This window comes from Sorghum bicolor, chromosome 9 (assembly GCF_000003195.3).
Source record: "Sorghum bicolor cultivar BTx623 chromosome 9, Sorghum_bicolor_NCBIv3, whole genome shotgun sequence".
Lineage (NCBI taxonomy): Eukaryota > Viridiplantae > Streptophyta > Magnoliopsida > Poales > Poaceae > Sorghum > Sorghum bicolor.
This window is the reverse complement of record NC_012878.2, coordinates 3693853-3710396: the sequence shown is the minus strand read 5'-3', so window position 1 is coordinate 3710396 and position 16544 is coordinate 3693853. Positions and strand designations below refer to the sequence as shown.

General features: G+C 44.0%; 2 protein-coding genes, 1 long non-coding RNA gene and 1 pseudogene across 4 annotated transcripts; 1 reads left to right on the top strand and 3 right to left on the bottom strand.

Annotated features, from left to right (window-relative positions):
- Positions 1378-2695, bottom strand: LOC110430250. The gene is made up of 4 exons (XM_021447569.1): positions 2687-2695; positions 2532-2603; positions 1886-2451; positions 1378-1510 (listed from the first exon to the last, which is right to left on the bottom strand). The coding sequence occupies exons 1-4, from the start codon at positions 2693-2695 to the stop codon at positions 1378-1380; spliced, it is 780 nt and encodes a 259-aa protein (XP_021303244.1).
- Positions 2672-5496, bottom strand: LOC110429989. Of its 2 annotated transcripts, none has more exons than XM_021446768.1 (5): positions 4485-5496; positions 4162-4387; positions 3934-4071; positions 3127-3367; positions 2672-2924 (listed from the first exon to the last, which is right to left on the bottom strand). In XM_021446768.1, exons 2-5 carry the CDS (start codon positions 4193-4195, stop codon positions 2810-2812), a joined length of 528 nt encoding a protein of 175 aa, XP_021302443.1. In that variant the 5' UTR covers positions 4196-4387; positions 4485-5496; the 3' UTR covers positions 2672-2809. The 2 variants fall into 2 exon arrangements, with proteins under 2 accessions (XP_021302443.1, XP_021302442.1); XM_021446767.1 differs by having other exon boundaries at positions 2672-3032; positions 4485-5482.
- LOC8068754 lies at positions 7883-8903 on the bottom strand (annotated as a pseudogene).
- On the top strand, positions 9685-11064 carry LOC110429984. Its single transcript, XR_002447145.1, has 3 exons — positions 9685-10543; positions 10634-10706; positions 10814-11064. It is a non-coding gene; the product is annotated as an uncharacterized LOC110429984 (long non-coding RNA).

Below are 16544 nucleotides of genomic sequence, written 5' to 3'. Positions count from 1 at the left end.
TCGAACTCGTGAGCTTGATCTCAAGGAGCTCCCTCCTTCACCACTGCACTACACCGTCGGTTGTGATTACATTATGTTTTGGTTCCTCATATATGATACTAAATCATATGTAAATTGATTATTTGAGTCTCTAAACGATTTCAAATCAAAAAGTTGTCAACTATAAAGTTTCATAACTTTTTGAGATCTATAATTTTCATTTAGAAAGTTTCTCCATCCGAGGTCGTTTACAAAATTTGAATTTCAAATTTGAGAAATTTAAACGTAGTTTTTGCATGACAACTTGATTTCAAATCAAAAAGTTATCAACTACAAAGTTTCATAACTTTTCAAGGCCTACAAAGTTTATTCAGTCAGTTTTTTTATCTGAGATAATTTCAGAAAATCAAAATTAAAAATTTTCAAATAAAGACGCAGTTTTAAATTGATAAGGTAAACTCAAATGAAAAAAATGTCAACTGTAAAATTTCATAACTTGTCAAAATCTATAAAGTTTATTTTGGTTGTTTGATCATTTGCTCATCTGACATGGTAATTCTAATATTTTTCACAAATCTTTTATATCTCTCTTGTAGTTCTAGGAACTATAAGAGAGAGATTAAATTTGTGAACAAATTTATTTTCACTTTACCAAATGAAGAAATGGCTCAAATAAAGATTACAGATCATGAGAAGTTATACAACTTTGTAGTTCAAAACTTTTTGATTTGAATTTGTTTAGGGCTTCAAATTTTGATTTGAAAATTTTCTTTGCCGAGTATTTTTTTTTTTGCACTCGGCAAAGAGGGTCTTTGCCGAGTGTCAAAAAACAACACTCGGCAAAGAGGGTTCTTTGCCGAGTGTAAAAAAAACACTCGGCAAAGAAGGTCTTTGCCGAGTGTTTTTTTTTTATACTCGGCGAAGAACCCTCTTTGTCAAGTGTTTTTTGCCGAGCGTTTTTTCTTTAGCACTCGGCAAAGAAGCTCTTTGCCGAATGCCCGAAAAAAAAAACTCGGCAAACCATTACACACTCGGTAAAGAGCCGGATTCCGGTAGTGGTACTGCGCCTGCCGACCCTTTGAAATCCGCGCACATTATGGTGACGTTCTGCTGCAGCGCCTTCACATGAACCAATCAGCCTCATCCGAGAATTAACACACAAGGCCTCGAGCCTCTAAACGCGGAAGACCAACTGACCGAGGGGTAGGAATTAGGATATTGGGATGGGATCGGAGCTCGCTCCTCATCAGTGTAGTATAAATAGAGCAAGCACTCCACGTAGTACAACAGCCGATCGATCGATATGATAGATGATCTGAAGTTGAGCACCACTACCACTACTCGTCTTGGTCAATCCATCATCGCCTCGTCTCTCTCTTTGTGCGGCAGATCGACTGGCTATCGAATGGAGGGGCTCGTCAAGATTGGGCCGTGGGGCGGCCGCGCGGCGGCCACGAGCGGGACATCGTGGCCACCGGCGTCACGCCGCATCGTCTCGAGGGCAGTGGCGGACCCAGAAAATTTGACGAGCCTGGGCGACAAAGAGTCTAAAACTCTAAATAGCAAGCACATAGAAACATATGGTACAAGTAAAATATGACAAGTTGACAACGAACCTCATTACTCTTAACCAAAGTCATGTTGCAACATATGTTCACATCATAGATATGGAGAGTAAAATTTAACAGAAAAAAAATCACACGCTAGTTCCTAACTACGAAGCATACGGCTAGGAGGAAGTTGCATCTTTCTAGTCTTCAAATTTTGAAACCGTCGAAGAATAGTAGCTTCTTCAAGTGATCTGAATAGTTCTCGCTCAACATAGCACACCATCAAGTTGTTGAACCAATCATCGGCAATCTTGTTCCGCAATTTAGACTTAATAATTTTCATTGCTGAGAACAACCTTTCCACAGTAGCAGTTGATACCGGCACTAACAATGCCAATTCAATGAGCTTGTACACCAATGGAAAAACTAAATGCTTTTCTGTTGCAACCATCTTTGTGGCCAAATTTTCAATATCTGTACAATTAGCAAAGGCAGCATGTCTCCTCACTTGAAGAACATATGTCTCAAGTTGTTCCCTTATTATTCCACGGTCATGATCAGAGAAATCAGCATCATATATTTCAGCAAGTCTTGCAAGCTTGTTGACATCAAACTTGGAGAAAGAGTTACTTGGATCAAGACAAGAGAAGCACAATAATACCTCCGTAGTTGCTTCACTAAACCGATTATTCATCTCAGCACATATTTTGTCAACAAGAACATAGAAAATTTCAGCACGATAATGATGAAGATTAGTGACAGTAATTCCATCACGCCTTGAACGACCCCTCACTGGTATCTCTGCAGACATATCTGGGACTACAATACTCTTTGCTACACAAAACTGTTTTGCTTCTTCAAATAAGTCATCCCAGCCACTTTCTCTCAAGGTGTTCAATCTAGACTTCACATCATGAATAAGCTGCATAGCAATAACAATATTGTAAGTACTAGAAAAAAGAAAATATCGCAGCCAGTAAGTTATAAGTACTAGGTTCTAACCTCAAGTGCAATAACAATATTAAGACCCTTTGTTTGAAGGACACGTGAGAGCTCATTTGTGATACCAAGCAACTTTAACATAACCACAAGAATAAAAACAAACTGAAAACACTCCATTTTTTGTATCAAACCAGCTGCTTGATTTGGTACTCTACCATCTTCATGGACTATACGCAACATCTCTATCACTGAGTCCCACATTTGATACAAACGAATCAAAGTAGTATGATGTGATCCCCATCTTGTATCCCCAGGTCTAGTAAGGTTGGTTTCCTGATTTAAGCCTCTTCCTGTTGATGCCTCACCAGTTTCTGTAAGCCACCAAATTCACCTCTCATATTTGAAGCTCCATCATATCCTTGCCCCCGTATACGAGAAACAGATAGCTTGTGCCTGTCAAGAACTCCAAATAATGCTGCGTTTAGTGAATCAGCTGTAGTTTCTCTGACATGTACAAGCGCAAGAAATCGTTCGATGACATTCCCTTTAGCATTCACATACCTGACAAACAACACCAATTTAATTACTTAAATAAAACAGCAATAATTCTAAAACTACAGTAGCACATCTCAAATACAATGAATCAGCTACTAACCTTAAAACTACCCCCATTTGCTCTTTAACTGAAATGTCCCGTGATTCATCAATAAGAACAGAGAAATTTCTATCACCAATCTCTCCCATAATTGCTTCAGTTACCTCTTCTGCACAGCATCTTGCAAAATCCTTTTGAATTTTGTGGGAAGTCATCTTGCAATTTAACCCACCATGGTCGTAGGCATATCTAACTTCTTCATTGTTATCTTTTAAAAAATCAACCAACTCAAGAAGATTTCCTTTGTTCAAAGAAGAAGAAGACTCATCATGCCCACGAAAAGCTAGCCCTTGCTTTAAGAGATATCTTGAACAACGTAAAGTAGAAGTTAAACGAGTGTGATACAATTCCTCAGATTGTTTACTAGCTCTGTTTAATACACTCGATACACTTTGTCTTTGATTTTTAAAATCATCGCAGTTTTGAACACACTTGTTATGAGCACTGCCCACTCCACCAACATGTTCAGGTAATGCTTTATATGCATGTTTCCAATCTCTCCAACCTGTTTTACTAAAGCTATCATGACCAAAATGTTCTGCCCTTCCCGGTTGCTTGAAAAGAAAGCAATAAAAGCAAAAACCAGCATCTCTGGACTCACTATACTCTAGCCAATTATATTTCTTATACCATGATTCAACAAAACCTCTATAATCACCAATCCCAAATTGTGTGCGGGGAAAAATCAGATTTGTTGGCTGTGTTCCCTTCAATATATTCTAACTTGGTCTTGAATTTCAGGAGCATACTCACTGATTTGTTTTCTAAGAGCTGGATCACAGAGAATTTCATTAGGATCAAACTCACTAGTTACATTGCCGATACTTGGTTGCTGCTGATCTGGATTTGGCACACCATCACGTGGCTCTTCCAAGTTTGAGTTTCTCTCGGATTGATGAATTCCAGTGCCTTGATTCCTTGTATCAACCAAAAAACGCCTCATCCCTGAATCAAATTTCAGAATTATAACATCAATTAAATGCTGAATGGAACGAATGAACCAAATCACTAGCTATCAAATTATTCTGAAATTACCTGCTTGGCTAAGTTTCCTCTGACGGTCTGCCATTGCTACTAACTGAGAAGACCAATTTAACACTCGCTGCTGAGAGATGCACCTCTAGTTGCTTGTCGTCAGGTAATAGCAGACCGTGGAGATGTGCAGTCGTGGTGCTCTGGCCTCCGGCACAGCTTGCACCTTGCGGTAGGTCACCGGTCGCCGCAGCGCTTTGCTGCTTTCCTTGCCAAAGGCAAAAGGGATCTGAGGGAGTGAGGATGAACCGATGAAGGCAGGAAGTCAGGAACGACACTGGTAGTGATAAAGGCCTGAGCAGCTGGGAATCGAGAACGTCGCGAACCTGTTGCCATGGCTGGTGATTCAATCTCCGGGCGCAGTTGATTCTAGGGATTTGGGAGCGCCGCTGCGGCCACCAGTCTTGCCATCGAGCGTCGCCTCGCTTCCATCATGCATTTACGGCGTGGCTGCGCTCGGTCCCAAATTGATCGTAACAGCCTGGGAGTAGTAGTGGACCTTAAGGGCCCAAAGAAGATGAGCCCGGGCAGGAGCCCAGGGTCGCCGGGCCCTGGGTCCGCCTATGCTCGAGGGCGTGGTGATCCGCTGCGCGGCCGCCGTCGACGCCATCTCCTTCACCTACGCCGGCATCGACGGCACGTCGCACAGCACAGGGCGGTGGGGCGGCTCCGGCGGCCAAAAGCACAAGGTCAGGTTCGCCGACACGGAGGTCGTCAAGGAGATCTCCGGGACGTACGGCGCTTTCGACGGCCACGAGGCATCGTGAGGTCTCTCACGTTTGTCACCAACGCCGGCAAGCACGGGCCGTTTGGCGAGCCGCGGCAGGGCACGCCCTTCAGCGTCCCGGTGCACAACGGCGGCCGCGTCGTGGGTTTCTTTTGGAGGTCAGGATCCCTGCTGGATGCCTTGGGCGTCTACGTGCATCCGTAGTGACCAACCATTAGCTCGATCTACTCATTATATTTCTAGTCATCTTCTGTACGAAGTGTGCCTTAATTACTTGGATGAACGAACACTCTCCATGCGAAAAATGGAATGCTATGTTATTATTCTGTATGATGCATAAATGTTGGAAAGATGAAGAAAGTAGCACAAATGTTGCAATTTTTCTTTCGCAAAAGGAGTAGCTGTGAAGCCAGCACCAAATAATATAATATTGTTTCGTAAAAACTACTAGCTAGTTACAGTGCGCAGTGCTAGCAATACTAATGGATTTACCACATCAATAGTGCCCCCCTACTTCCTACTCACGATTTAGGCCTTGTTTAGTTTCTTATAAATTTTGTAATTTTTTCAGATTTTCTATTATATCAGATCTTACTAAATATAGATTAAAAAATAACTAATTGTATAGTTTGTCTATAATTTATAAGATAAAATTTTTTAAGCCTAGCTAGTGTATGATTGGATAATATTTATAAAATACAAATAAAAATGATATAATATCTATGTTGTAAAAAATTTTGCAAGTAAACAAGAGGTCCGAGAGTCAAAAAAAAAACCAAATCCAGTATACCCCTCGACTTCCCTTCTGTTGGCCCCCTACTTTCTCTCTCTAGTGACTGAATCGGTCTTCTTCCCCATGACGGCCCAAACGCAACTCTGCCTGCTCTCTAGCGTGATTGGCCTCGCCAGTGGCTGTGGCAGCGGCAACGTGGCTCCCTGGCACGGCAGCTGGGCGGTGGCACAGCACGGCTCCCGGCCATGGCAACGGGTCCCTCCTGGCGTGGTGGCTCCGAGGTGCGGCGGCCACAGCTCCCTCCTCCTGGCGTGGCGTGGGTGGCTACGGCTCCCTTCTCCCAGTCCGGCGGTGGTCGACATCTCCGGGCACGACTGGCGCGGCCACGATGGTCCTCCACGTCTCCGGTCGCGAGCAGCGCTAGTGCAGCGGTCCACCACGGCGCCCAGCGCAAGCGCGGCCGTCTTTCTCCACGTTGCAATCTTCACGCCGGCCAAATCCGTGATCCAGCGAGGCAGCGACTTCCCCGGCCACTTCCCCAGACCCTCCAATGGCCACTCCCCCGGCGCTGGCTGGTTCCCATGGCCAAGTTCGTCTATGGCGATGGAGAGGATGACATACCCTCCTATGGCCACTCCCCCGGCAGGATACAGTGGGTATTCCGGGTAGGAATACCTAACTTTTTTATACACTATATATATATATATATATATATATATATAATACATTAGCATTCTTATATTTAGCAAATTAATTTTTTCTCTCATTTTTTAGTGTATCTTTGTATTTCTTTTTCCACATAGGTGCTATATTAGCTCGATTGCCAAAATTATTCTATTTTGTTATTTCTACGAATGAAAATCTAATTATTTATCTCCAGACCACATGCACATGCCACCAAATATTAGTACAAATCATATTTTATTTCCAAGACAAATCGGAATATACGCATGACAACATGTATAACAAACTATTCTTTTCGTTTGAGTGAACAAGGCACGAGTGGGAGGCAATTCCATAATCCTCATTCCTAAATCTCTAGCCCTAGCCGGGCGGCACTGCTGGTTTCCATTGTCCTAAGCTCCTAGCGGCGCGGGGCGTGCAGCGCGGGCGCGGTCTCTGTTTCCATGCTACGCCTACGTGGCGACCGGTAAGGGCGCACGTCGCTCATGAGGTTAAAGGCAACAGTTGAGTGGTGGCCCACCAGACATCAGCAAGGGAATACCTAAGATCTAAATCCTGGCTCCGCCACCAGCGGTTGGTTCCCATGGCCAAGTTCGTCATACCCTCCTATGGCCACTCCCCCGGCAGCGGTTGGTTCCCATGGCCAAGTTCGTCTATGTCGACGGAGAGGATGACATATGCCAACCACACATCATTGACTATTAAAACGAATTTGGATAACATGTTTTAGGTAGTATTGTTGGAGCCAAACTATGGGCCATGCCTAATTAATCCAACAAATTATGTCTTGTTTTTTGAATTTTTTACTCAACACGGAAACAAACATGTGAAATATGGAAAACGGTGCAAGTCGGGACATGATTTAACACATCCGTTTTCAACTCTAATATTAGACAACTGAAGGATCGGAAACGGCGAACAGAGGAGGGTAAATGGGAGCCTCAAAATTCTTTCGAAAAATTTGGCCACTCTTCCAAGATCACAGCCAAGCACAAACAAATTCTGAACTAAAAAATATTCAAGTCAACTAGTGACGAGAGAACCTAGAAAAATTTCTTAAAGTAAAAGAAATTCAACGCAACAGACGGAGACCATGCAACTCCGAGCTCAAATGACCAAACTGCACATCAAACAGAAAATCATGGCTGAAGAAAACAGACTGAAAAATACCTGAAAAGTGTTCATCAGTCTCCAAAGACTAAAACTGGGACATTTTTTTTGGTGCGGTTTTGGTTTTCGTCAGCCTGCCGTCGGTCGTGCGTCCGCAGCGGAATTGACTTGGAACCCCCCACCCCCCTCCGTAATCACCTCCCCCTTTCCCACCGTGAGCACCAGCGCCCCCGATCCCACCCCGCATCACCGCCTCGCGCACCAGAGCCAGCCCCCGATCCCCTTCCTCCGTGATCTGCAAATCCCTCGTCGCCGGTGGCGTCGTCCCTGGTCGCCGGTTGCGTCGCGGGAGGAGTGTGAGTCCTCTTCCATTCACTCGCCTTCTCCCCTCCTTCTGATCCCCTTCCCTTCGTCCCTGGTCGCCGGTGAGTCCCCTTCTCTTTGCCTGGGGGAAGGCCGCGTGCACGCAGCCAGTCGACGAAGCAGTCGGTGGCAGATTCGTAGGAAGGGTCCAGCGCGGGGGCCGGCCGCGCGCGGGCCTCCGATGATGAGGAGGGGAGGAGGGTGTCGGCGTGGCAGGCGGCGAGGCGGAGGCGCGGACGAGGGCGCGGGCGGGGCCTGGGGAGGCGGCGCGGGGAGGATGGGCGTCGTGGGGCTGGGCGTCAGCGTCCGCGGCGCGTCCCGATCTCTTCGCGTGGGCGTCGTGGGGCTGGGCGCCAGCGGCGGCGGCGGCCGCGGCGCGACCCGTCTTCGCGTGGGCGCCGTGGGGCTTCGCGTGGGCGTCGTGGGGCTGGGCGTCAGCGTCCGCGTCTCAGCCGCCGCCGCGGGGGAGTCCGCGCTGCGCGCCATCGCCGTCTCCCCTCCTTCGGATCCCCTTCTCCGCCGCCGCCGCAGAGTATGTGTCACACGAACGGCGCCTGCTGGCGCTCCTCGAAGTAGGCGCCGGTCGGCCAACCGGCGGGGAGCAGCGCCACGGCCACCACCCTGCTCCCGCCTTCCTCCGGCGTGAGCATGCCGAAGTTGACGGTCATGTCGGTCTTGACGAAGCCAAGGTGCACGCAGTTGACACGCAGCGCGGGGTGCTTCCGCGCCAGGATCCGCGAGTAGGCATTCAGCGTCACCTTGGACACCATGTACGCCGGCGAGAAACCAGCAGGCCACCACCCTCGCGCCTCCACGGTGCCGCCCTCCAGGTCCTCCACGAACATGGCCAAGCACTGAGGACACATTGAATAGCTTTGGGTCCAGGTCCTCCAGCGTCGCCTTGAATAGCTTTGGGTTGGGTACCCTGAGCTGGCCAAGCACTGAGGACACATTGACTATCCTTCCGTCGTCAGAGGACAGCAGCAGAGGTAGAAATGCTCGGATGACTTGCTTCGTGCCGTGGTAGTTTATTCTCATGCATTTCTTCCCAGCATCACAAGTCTCCCGGAGGCACCATTTCATCAACTGTTGGAGCCTCTGATTCATATCCATGCCGCTAAACTGTCGCACGCATCAAAAAGCAAAAGGTTTTCAGAATCTGGCATCCATGCAATTTGATGATCTGAAGATGCAGGCCGTTCTAATGTTAGTTGTCAGATGAGAGTATAACTAAGTAATCAGGGTTGAAGTTAGTGGTTATTTAAATCTGGAAACATGTAATGCCTACAAGACATATATAAGTCCGGGAATTTCACTGTAAAATATATGAACCAACAGAAAAATCACACATTGCCAGTGAACTGCTTTTCTGATTTTCAGTAAGAATCTATGTCCTAGCCCCCAGGCTACCTCACACATTGCCTCCTCTCAATATTATCTCTGTCAAACTTATGAGAATGCTTACTTTTATTTGTAAAATCCAATTGAGGTGGACTTTATATAAATGTGTGCCACAAAGAAAATGTGTGCCACAAAGAATGCCTACAAATGTGTGCCACATAGAAAATATAGATAATGAATACAAGAATATTCAGTTACTTGGTAAAGATTATGCTCTGGATTATGGAGAATTTCTTAGATGAAACCATCATCTTTGTCTGCAGACAATGTAGTAAAATTAGGAAGATTTGCTTCAGCAGTCATTGATTCCAGATCATCCCACGTGGTTAGCTCTTGAGCATTCTTGTCTCCAGGTTTGAACTGTTGTTGAAAAAATAATTTTGAGACAACATATTGACCATCTCTCTCATCCTCTCCAGTGCCTAGGTTTAAACTGGTGCATTAAGAAGAACCATCTTGGACTTTTTCCCTTCCTTTTCTTCTTGCCTACTCAATTAAAAGAGTGAGTTCCTGAAATAGAGAAAAAATAGGATAAGTATTTACTAACTCTTTACAAAGTATTTCGTTACAATTTGTAAATAAAGATAGTAACACTGTTTTTTGCTACCTCAATATTTGCCTCTGCAATGTGAGCCTAGATTTTAATCTTTGTTATTTGCTCAATGATTTTTTTAGATGTTAAATAAGCATGGCTGAATATTCAGTCACCTGCGTTTTAATGAATTACCATGACTTAATATTCAGGTGTGTTCAGTTTCTTTTATGTCTGTGCAATGTAGTAGGGGTGCATCCTAAAGGTTCATGAATTAATCTAAGCTGGCTGCATGAATGATTATAGGGCTAAAAAATTCATAAGTAAATGGGCTAAAAAATATAACAACACCAGTTTGCCTGACTACTTATGTACAAATTCATTTAGCACAAAAACTTGACTTGCAGAATTAAAAATGACTATAGGTAATTTAGTTCACCACCTGCCATTCATATATATATTGAATTGGGTTGCCATTGTTGGTGTAGAGGCATTCTGAACTGGCTTGCCATGCTGACATTGCTATGGCTTTCACTAGCCATTTACACCTTGCTGGCAGAAAGGCCAAAACCAATCCATCTTTTGAATGTTAATTTTGTTATGTTTGATCTCATTTTATTTATGGCCGGAGAGCCTGTAGCGACACCCCCCGGCCTGGCCCTGTATCCGGTGGGTATGATCTGATATCTGATAAATGAGATCTCTGTCTCTATTCGTCTGCTCACAGTGACTTGTTTGTCCTATTGATCGCCATCTGGTTATATCGGTATTCGGATAAGGATGTTTTCAAATGGAAATTTAAACGGGTAGAAAATATTGCAGATAACGTAGATGGGTAACTAACTCAAAATCACCGTTATTTGCAATAACAAATACCTATGATTTAACTATTTCTATATATTGCTGATCATGAATCTTGCTACAGGTACTTAAGTGGATTTTTTATCCTACAATATATGTCTACATGGAATAGACCAAAAGCCACGCATATTTATATAGTGAGTATAACACTTTGTCTAAGTTTTTGTAAAAGTTTTTTTTAACAAAATGTAGTATTACCCATGCAACACACTAATTTTTACATATATACTTGAATGTGTGACAGGATGGTACGGAGATGCGGCGGAATTTATTTGTGGATTTATTGGCACACGAAAGAAATAGATATCGGAGATATCTTCCTGTCGATATTAAACATTATCTTAGCCGTATCACGGAAAGATCTATAAAGTAGAATTTGTGAGCCTATAACATCGTGCTCTCTGTGACCGTGTTTAATTTCACGAACTTTGTTTCTTTAAGTCAAATGTAACTTTATAGTTGGTATTTAAGTTTTATTATAATATTATTATCTTATTGTGCGATCCGTAAATTTTAAATAAAAAATGTTAGTTATCCCGTAGCAACGCACGGGCACGCTACCTAGTGAGGAATAAAGAACAGAGATGGAGGAATTGGTCTCCACTCTACGCAGCTGCAGAGAAATATAGGGCCTTTTTGGTATACCTCACAACAGCTGTCAAACACTTATTTCCAAAACAGTTTCATAGGTGAAGCTGTTTTTCTCCTCCTCTCACAAAGACATAAGTTGGGATGAAGCTGAAAAAAGTAGCTTATTGCAGCTCTCTTCCTCATTTCTCTCTCTCAATTATGCATGAAGTAGTTGGTGAAGCTATTTTATCAAACACTTTTTCCAAAACAGTTCAGCTTTATCTAGAAAGTCATTTATAAAACTACTTTTTAAAAAAACAACTTTACTAATAAAATTGATCGGAGCCAAAGAAGCCCATAAATTGTCCACTAGACTCCACTGTCGAGAACCAGTTTGGTCCACAACGCACAGCTGAGGAAACACTTCAACGAACAGAGAGAGAAGCACGAACACAATTTCAACCAAGGCCTTGTTTAGTTCCTTAAACTGAAAAGTTTTCGGAACTGTAGCACTTTCGTTTGTTTGTAGTAAATATTGTCAAATCATAGACTAACTAAGGTCAAAAGATTCGTCTCGTGATTTACAGTTAAACTGTGTGATTAGTTTTTATTTTCGTCTATATTTAATGCTTCATGCATGTGCCGTAAGATTCGATGTGACAGAGAATTTTGAAAACTTTTTGGATTTCGGGGTGAACTAAACAAGGCCAAAAAAAATTTTGCTTCAGAAGACGACAGATACACAGAGGTCTTGTTTAGTTCCCAAAAAATTTTGTAAAATTTTTCAGATTCCCCGTCACATCGAATATTTAGACACATGCATGAAGTGTTAAATATAGACAAAAATAAAAACTAATTATACAGTTTGGTCGAAACTGACGAGACGAATCTTTTGAGCCTAGTTAGTCCATGATTGGACAATATTTATCAAATACAAACGAAAAAGTTACAGTGTCGATTTTGCAAAATATTTTGGAAACAAGTTCAGACTATGCCACCGACCAATCAAGAGTGCAAGCACAGGAACCAGAAAAAGGAATTTCTCGACACCAGTGCCTGCTTGGCTCAGGTCTTGTTTAGTTCCGAAAAGTGAAAAGATTTCGCTACTTTGTTTGTAACAAATATTATCCAATCATAGACTAACTAGGATCAAAAGATTTGTCTCGTAATTTACAGCTAAACTGTGTAATTAGTTTTTGTTTTCGTCTATATTTAATGTTTCATGCATGTGCTACAAGATTCGATGTAACAGGAATTTTGAAAACTTTTTAGTTTTCAGAGTGAACTGAACAAGGCCTCAAGATCGACAGACTGCAGGAAAAGGAGCCAGCGCTGGTAACTCTGCTGCAGAAATCCCATGCGCCTCCAACCAGTGAAGAACAAAGACCAACGCACAAGACGAACACAGGAGCGCTCGGAGCTACTGATGGACAAACCACCTGGTTGCCTGCACAAGCGAACGCACGAGATCTCAGACTCACGGCGAGCTCCGATTGGCTGGGAGGCGCTCAGCGCTGCAGCGCTGCTGCTATTTCTCCCGCCCCTGAACTTGATGAACAGAACGACTCGCACGAACAGAAAAAAGCGCTTCCAAAAATCGACTAGAACTCAGTGAAACCAAAAGGAATCACTCCTAAACTTTGCACAGATGAAATTCGATCCGGCATGAACTCATCCCCAAGAAATCATCATCTGAGATGATCCCAAACTTCGAAAAATCGAGATCGAACCCATCAATGAAAATGGAGAAAACACTTAAACACAGTGAAGACAAACAGATATATGCCACGAATTCCAGAGGCCACGAGGAGGATTCGACCTCCTTTTCCATCTCACAAATCTCAGCAAATACAACAAAAAAAAATTCAGTTCATAGACCTCTCTAGAGAAAACAAAAAAGAAGAAGAAAAACTACAGACCCTAGAGAGAGGGAAAAAGAGAGTGTGAGAGAGGTGAGGGAGATGTGGGACTCCCACAACTTATTTATGAGACATATTACATATTTCCCAAACGTCCCTAAATATTTTTAAACAAACTAGCTAGCCAAAGGGGATTCTAGTCCAACTCGACATAACCTAGATTTGACGGCCACCGCGCCCTTCATAAGGTAGCTTAGCCTCGACGCTAACTCATCGATGCCGCCACATGTCGTCCATTCCTTGGAACCTTCACTCAGGTTTTGAGGCCCAAACCCGCGAAACCTGTCGCGAGTTGCGTACTTCATACGCTTCCCCGCCACTCGACACGTGTCATCGCCGTCCTCGATCGGTCGGCCCGTCAAGTCCTCCTGAGCCTCGCTCGACTCGCGTCCGCCGTCTTGACTTGGTCAACACGATCACTCCCGTGTACACTTGCACTTGTCGATGTCCCAGATGTCAGCCACTATGGCTGGTCACCCGGCCTCCTAATCCGTCAGTCTAAGCCTCACGTCCGCCCTTCACCGCTCGAGATCCATCGGCACGACACGTCTCTACTTGACCTTCTCCTCGCCGTCGACCACTGCCTCTGTGCTCCACATCTGAACACCACAAGCCAAGAGACACGTTGCACACATAGCTTTGGTCATGGTAATGTTAGTCACCAACTCGATCTATTCGTGAATCACGTTGACAATCACTCATCACAAAACGAACCATAAGAGTATTTCTCGACCTTGTGTTCGCAACAACAAACAATCCGGCAACCAAAAACAATTTATTATGTTCATCCTGCATGTATTCATTGAGTCAACCAAACATTAAGATTAAGTTACTACATGCAGTAAGTCTACCCAGCTTGGTTTGGCTTGTAGGAGCGAGCCATGCTCTTCTCGCCATCGAACCAATCATACCTCAAGGGTTTTTGATGTTTAATACACTTTTATCTATTGTCGATAGAAGAATTTATGCTTTCTTGGCCACTATTTCCGGGTTGCTAATCCTAACTCTTTTGTCAATAGAAGGTTGTCTTTTAACCACTTTCATTTTTACCACGTGTTTCTAGAGTTGCTTTTAGATATGTATACAATATCTGAATCTATTGCTTTGATTGGAAAGATTAGAGGGCATGATTGAAAAAGAGGGGATAGGATGTCAGTGGGGGCGATGGCGTCATCCTCAGCTAACCCGAGTGGGAGAGGTGCATCATCAGCGAGATAGATGCCAGAGTCCCCCATGAGAGGTCATGGGACTCCCCCATGTTGGAGAGAGTTCAATTAAAGCGAGGACCCCATGTCAGCCTCTTAAAGAGGATAGAGTGATGTGGAGGGGAGAGACTGCTCCATGTGGCTCATTGTCATCCATGGAAATTCGGAGCCAGGTCACGAATGAGAGGGCTTTGAGATCTAGAATCCAAAACTTGAGCCATGGAGAAGACAAGATTTAGGATTTCTAGGGACAACTGTGGTTCCTTCCTAACTCAAAGTCAATCTAAAGCAGAGCTATAGGGCCTTGAGCGATGAGCGACGATGATGATAGGGGTTACAACAGGCGCAAAGTGAGCGATAGAGTGCGGCGTGTGGCGTTTGGGGGCAACACTAATAGGTTAGGGTAGTAGGTGACAGCACTAAGCTAGTTGGGCTTCCTATTGGGCCTTGGATGATGGGGTACATTGTTTGTTGGGATAACCTAAAAATAAGAAAAATAGTTAACATATAGGACATTTTTGCACCATCTAAATATGAGGAAATACCGTCATTATGGGAAACTAGAATCTCTATATGTCCATCCCTCAAACTGGATTCACTACTTGCCATTATGAAATGGATCTAAGCCACTAGAATACATTTTGGGGAGTTTGGATGTCATTTCATTCTTAGGACAAAAAGTTGACCCTTGTTTCCACTTATGCCCCTGCCTCTTGTTTTCTTCTGCCCGCAGGATCGACCATAGGAACAGAACATGCTTGAAAATGGATTAGCTTGCGTCTTCTTCTCCTATCATTCCCTCCTCCCTCCTAACATAGCTGAGAGCAGCCTCATCTCTTGCACCAATAGCCTTGCCTTTCACGCCTCAACCTTCCCCTATGTTCTTTGGTGACACGGCCCCGTGACTCACCCTCTCCCACACCAACGTGGCACCATGCCTCACCTAGACATCATGGTACACGAAACCGCCACCCAAGCACCTCTCCCTACGCCATCGTAGTGAGGAGGTCCGCGCATGGTGCAAGCTGTCAATGGAGAAAAGGAGCAGTTCGATGGGGGACATCCAAAGGATTGGTAATGAAGTCCTTCTCCCTCTTGTTCTTTGTAACAAATGCAAATTCCATCTTGGGCCATAGTAGTGTGGGTCTATGGGGCAACGCTAGCCTAGGGTGGCCTAGGCATCGGCAAAGTTCTCGAGTAACCGGGCACCTAGCCGGTGTGCAATCTTCCCTTTTGACGTGGCGGTGAGAACTAGGCCAAGTTGGGCGCTCGTCTGTTGGATCTCTTCTTCCTCCTCCTCTGTGATCGGAGTGGATAGCATAAGTCTTGTGGCCATTTTCTAGTAGACAAAGACAATGTTCCTAAGCCTGAGAGGGAGTCAAGCCAAGCTTGGACCATGGTTGAACTATGGCTTAGAAGCTAGCTAAACCTAGTCATGTCTGAGTATGAATCGAACTGCTTGAGGTGTTTTTGTGATTGAGTAGGACTAGAAATCAAAAAATTGTCAAACTAATTCTCAAGATCCTCTAACACGTCCTGTCGACCAAGGAACAACATGGAAGTCTCCACAAGGTGACCATGGAGCATGCCGACTTATCTTCCATGAAGGTCCACGAAATTCATTGATCCCGTTGAGAACATGTTGTTGATCTTGAGGTCCATAGAGCTTTCGATCATCTTTTTGCCAAAATCCCCTACCTCGCACACTAGATGTCAATTTCTACAAGGATGGGTGGGCTTTGGCATAGGCTAAACTTACCAGTGAATGTGAGACAATGATTTAAACTAGTTCATGCCGCTAAACAACATAGTGTTTTCAAACTAGGAATTTGGTCACGTGTTTTATCATGTTCCATGTAACCCTTTTTTCTACATCCACACAGTCACCAAAACTGGTGGAATTGATTAGAATTAATCCATATCACTATGATGGATGTGATTTATATTCTCATTTAAGCATACTTGATGATATGAAAAAAGGAGTTCCTGTGACCATCAATAACACATTTAAGTATCACACTATCTTTAAAATAATTGTATGAAATATATACTCCAAGCACAAATGAATGTAATTACTCAACTCAAAAGCATTTTGTTTCCTAGGAAAAGTATAACAAACAATATGCAAATATTGAACACACTATAGATAAATTTAGCTTCTTCCTCAAATGTATCAACCTATAGCCATTTGAATACAAGATGTGTGGAATAACGTTGGTGTCTCTCATGATGAGTGTAGGATAAAACATACATCATGGAAACCTTTTTTCTAACTTAGTTT

Bases quoted from the DNA above. Each gene is read 5' to 3' on its own strand.
- LOC110430250 (XM_021447569.1), bottom strand. The intron at 2,452-2,531 runs GTTAGAACCTAG...ATTGCTATGCAG, and splicing joins ATATTGTTATTGCACTTGAG to CTTATTCATGATGTGAAGTC. The intron at 1,511-1,885 runs GTTGTTCTCAGC...TTTGTCGCCCAG, and splicing joins TCAACTGCTACTGTGGAAAG to GCTCGTCAAATTTTCTGGGT.
- LOC110429989 (XM_021446767.1), bottom strand. From the start codon at position 4,195: ATGGCAGACCGTCAGAGGAAACTTAGCCAAGCAG. The intron at 4,072-4,161 runs GTAATTTCAGAA...AATTTGATTCAG, and splicing joins GAGGAAACTTAGCCAAGCAG to GGATGAGGCGTTTTTTGGTT. The intron at 3,368-3,933 runs GTGAGTTTGATC...CTTTGAACAAAG, and splicing joins AAGTATCGGCAATGTAACTA to GAAATCTTCTTGAGTTGGTT.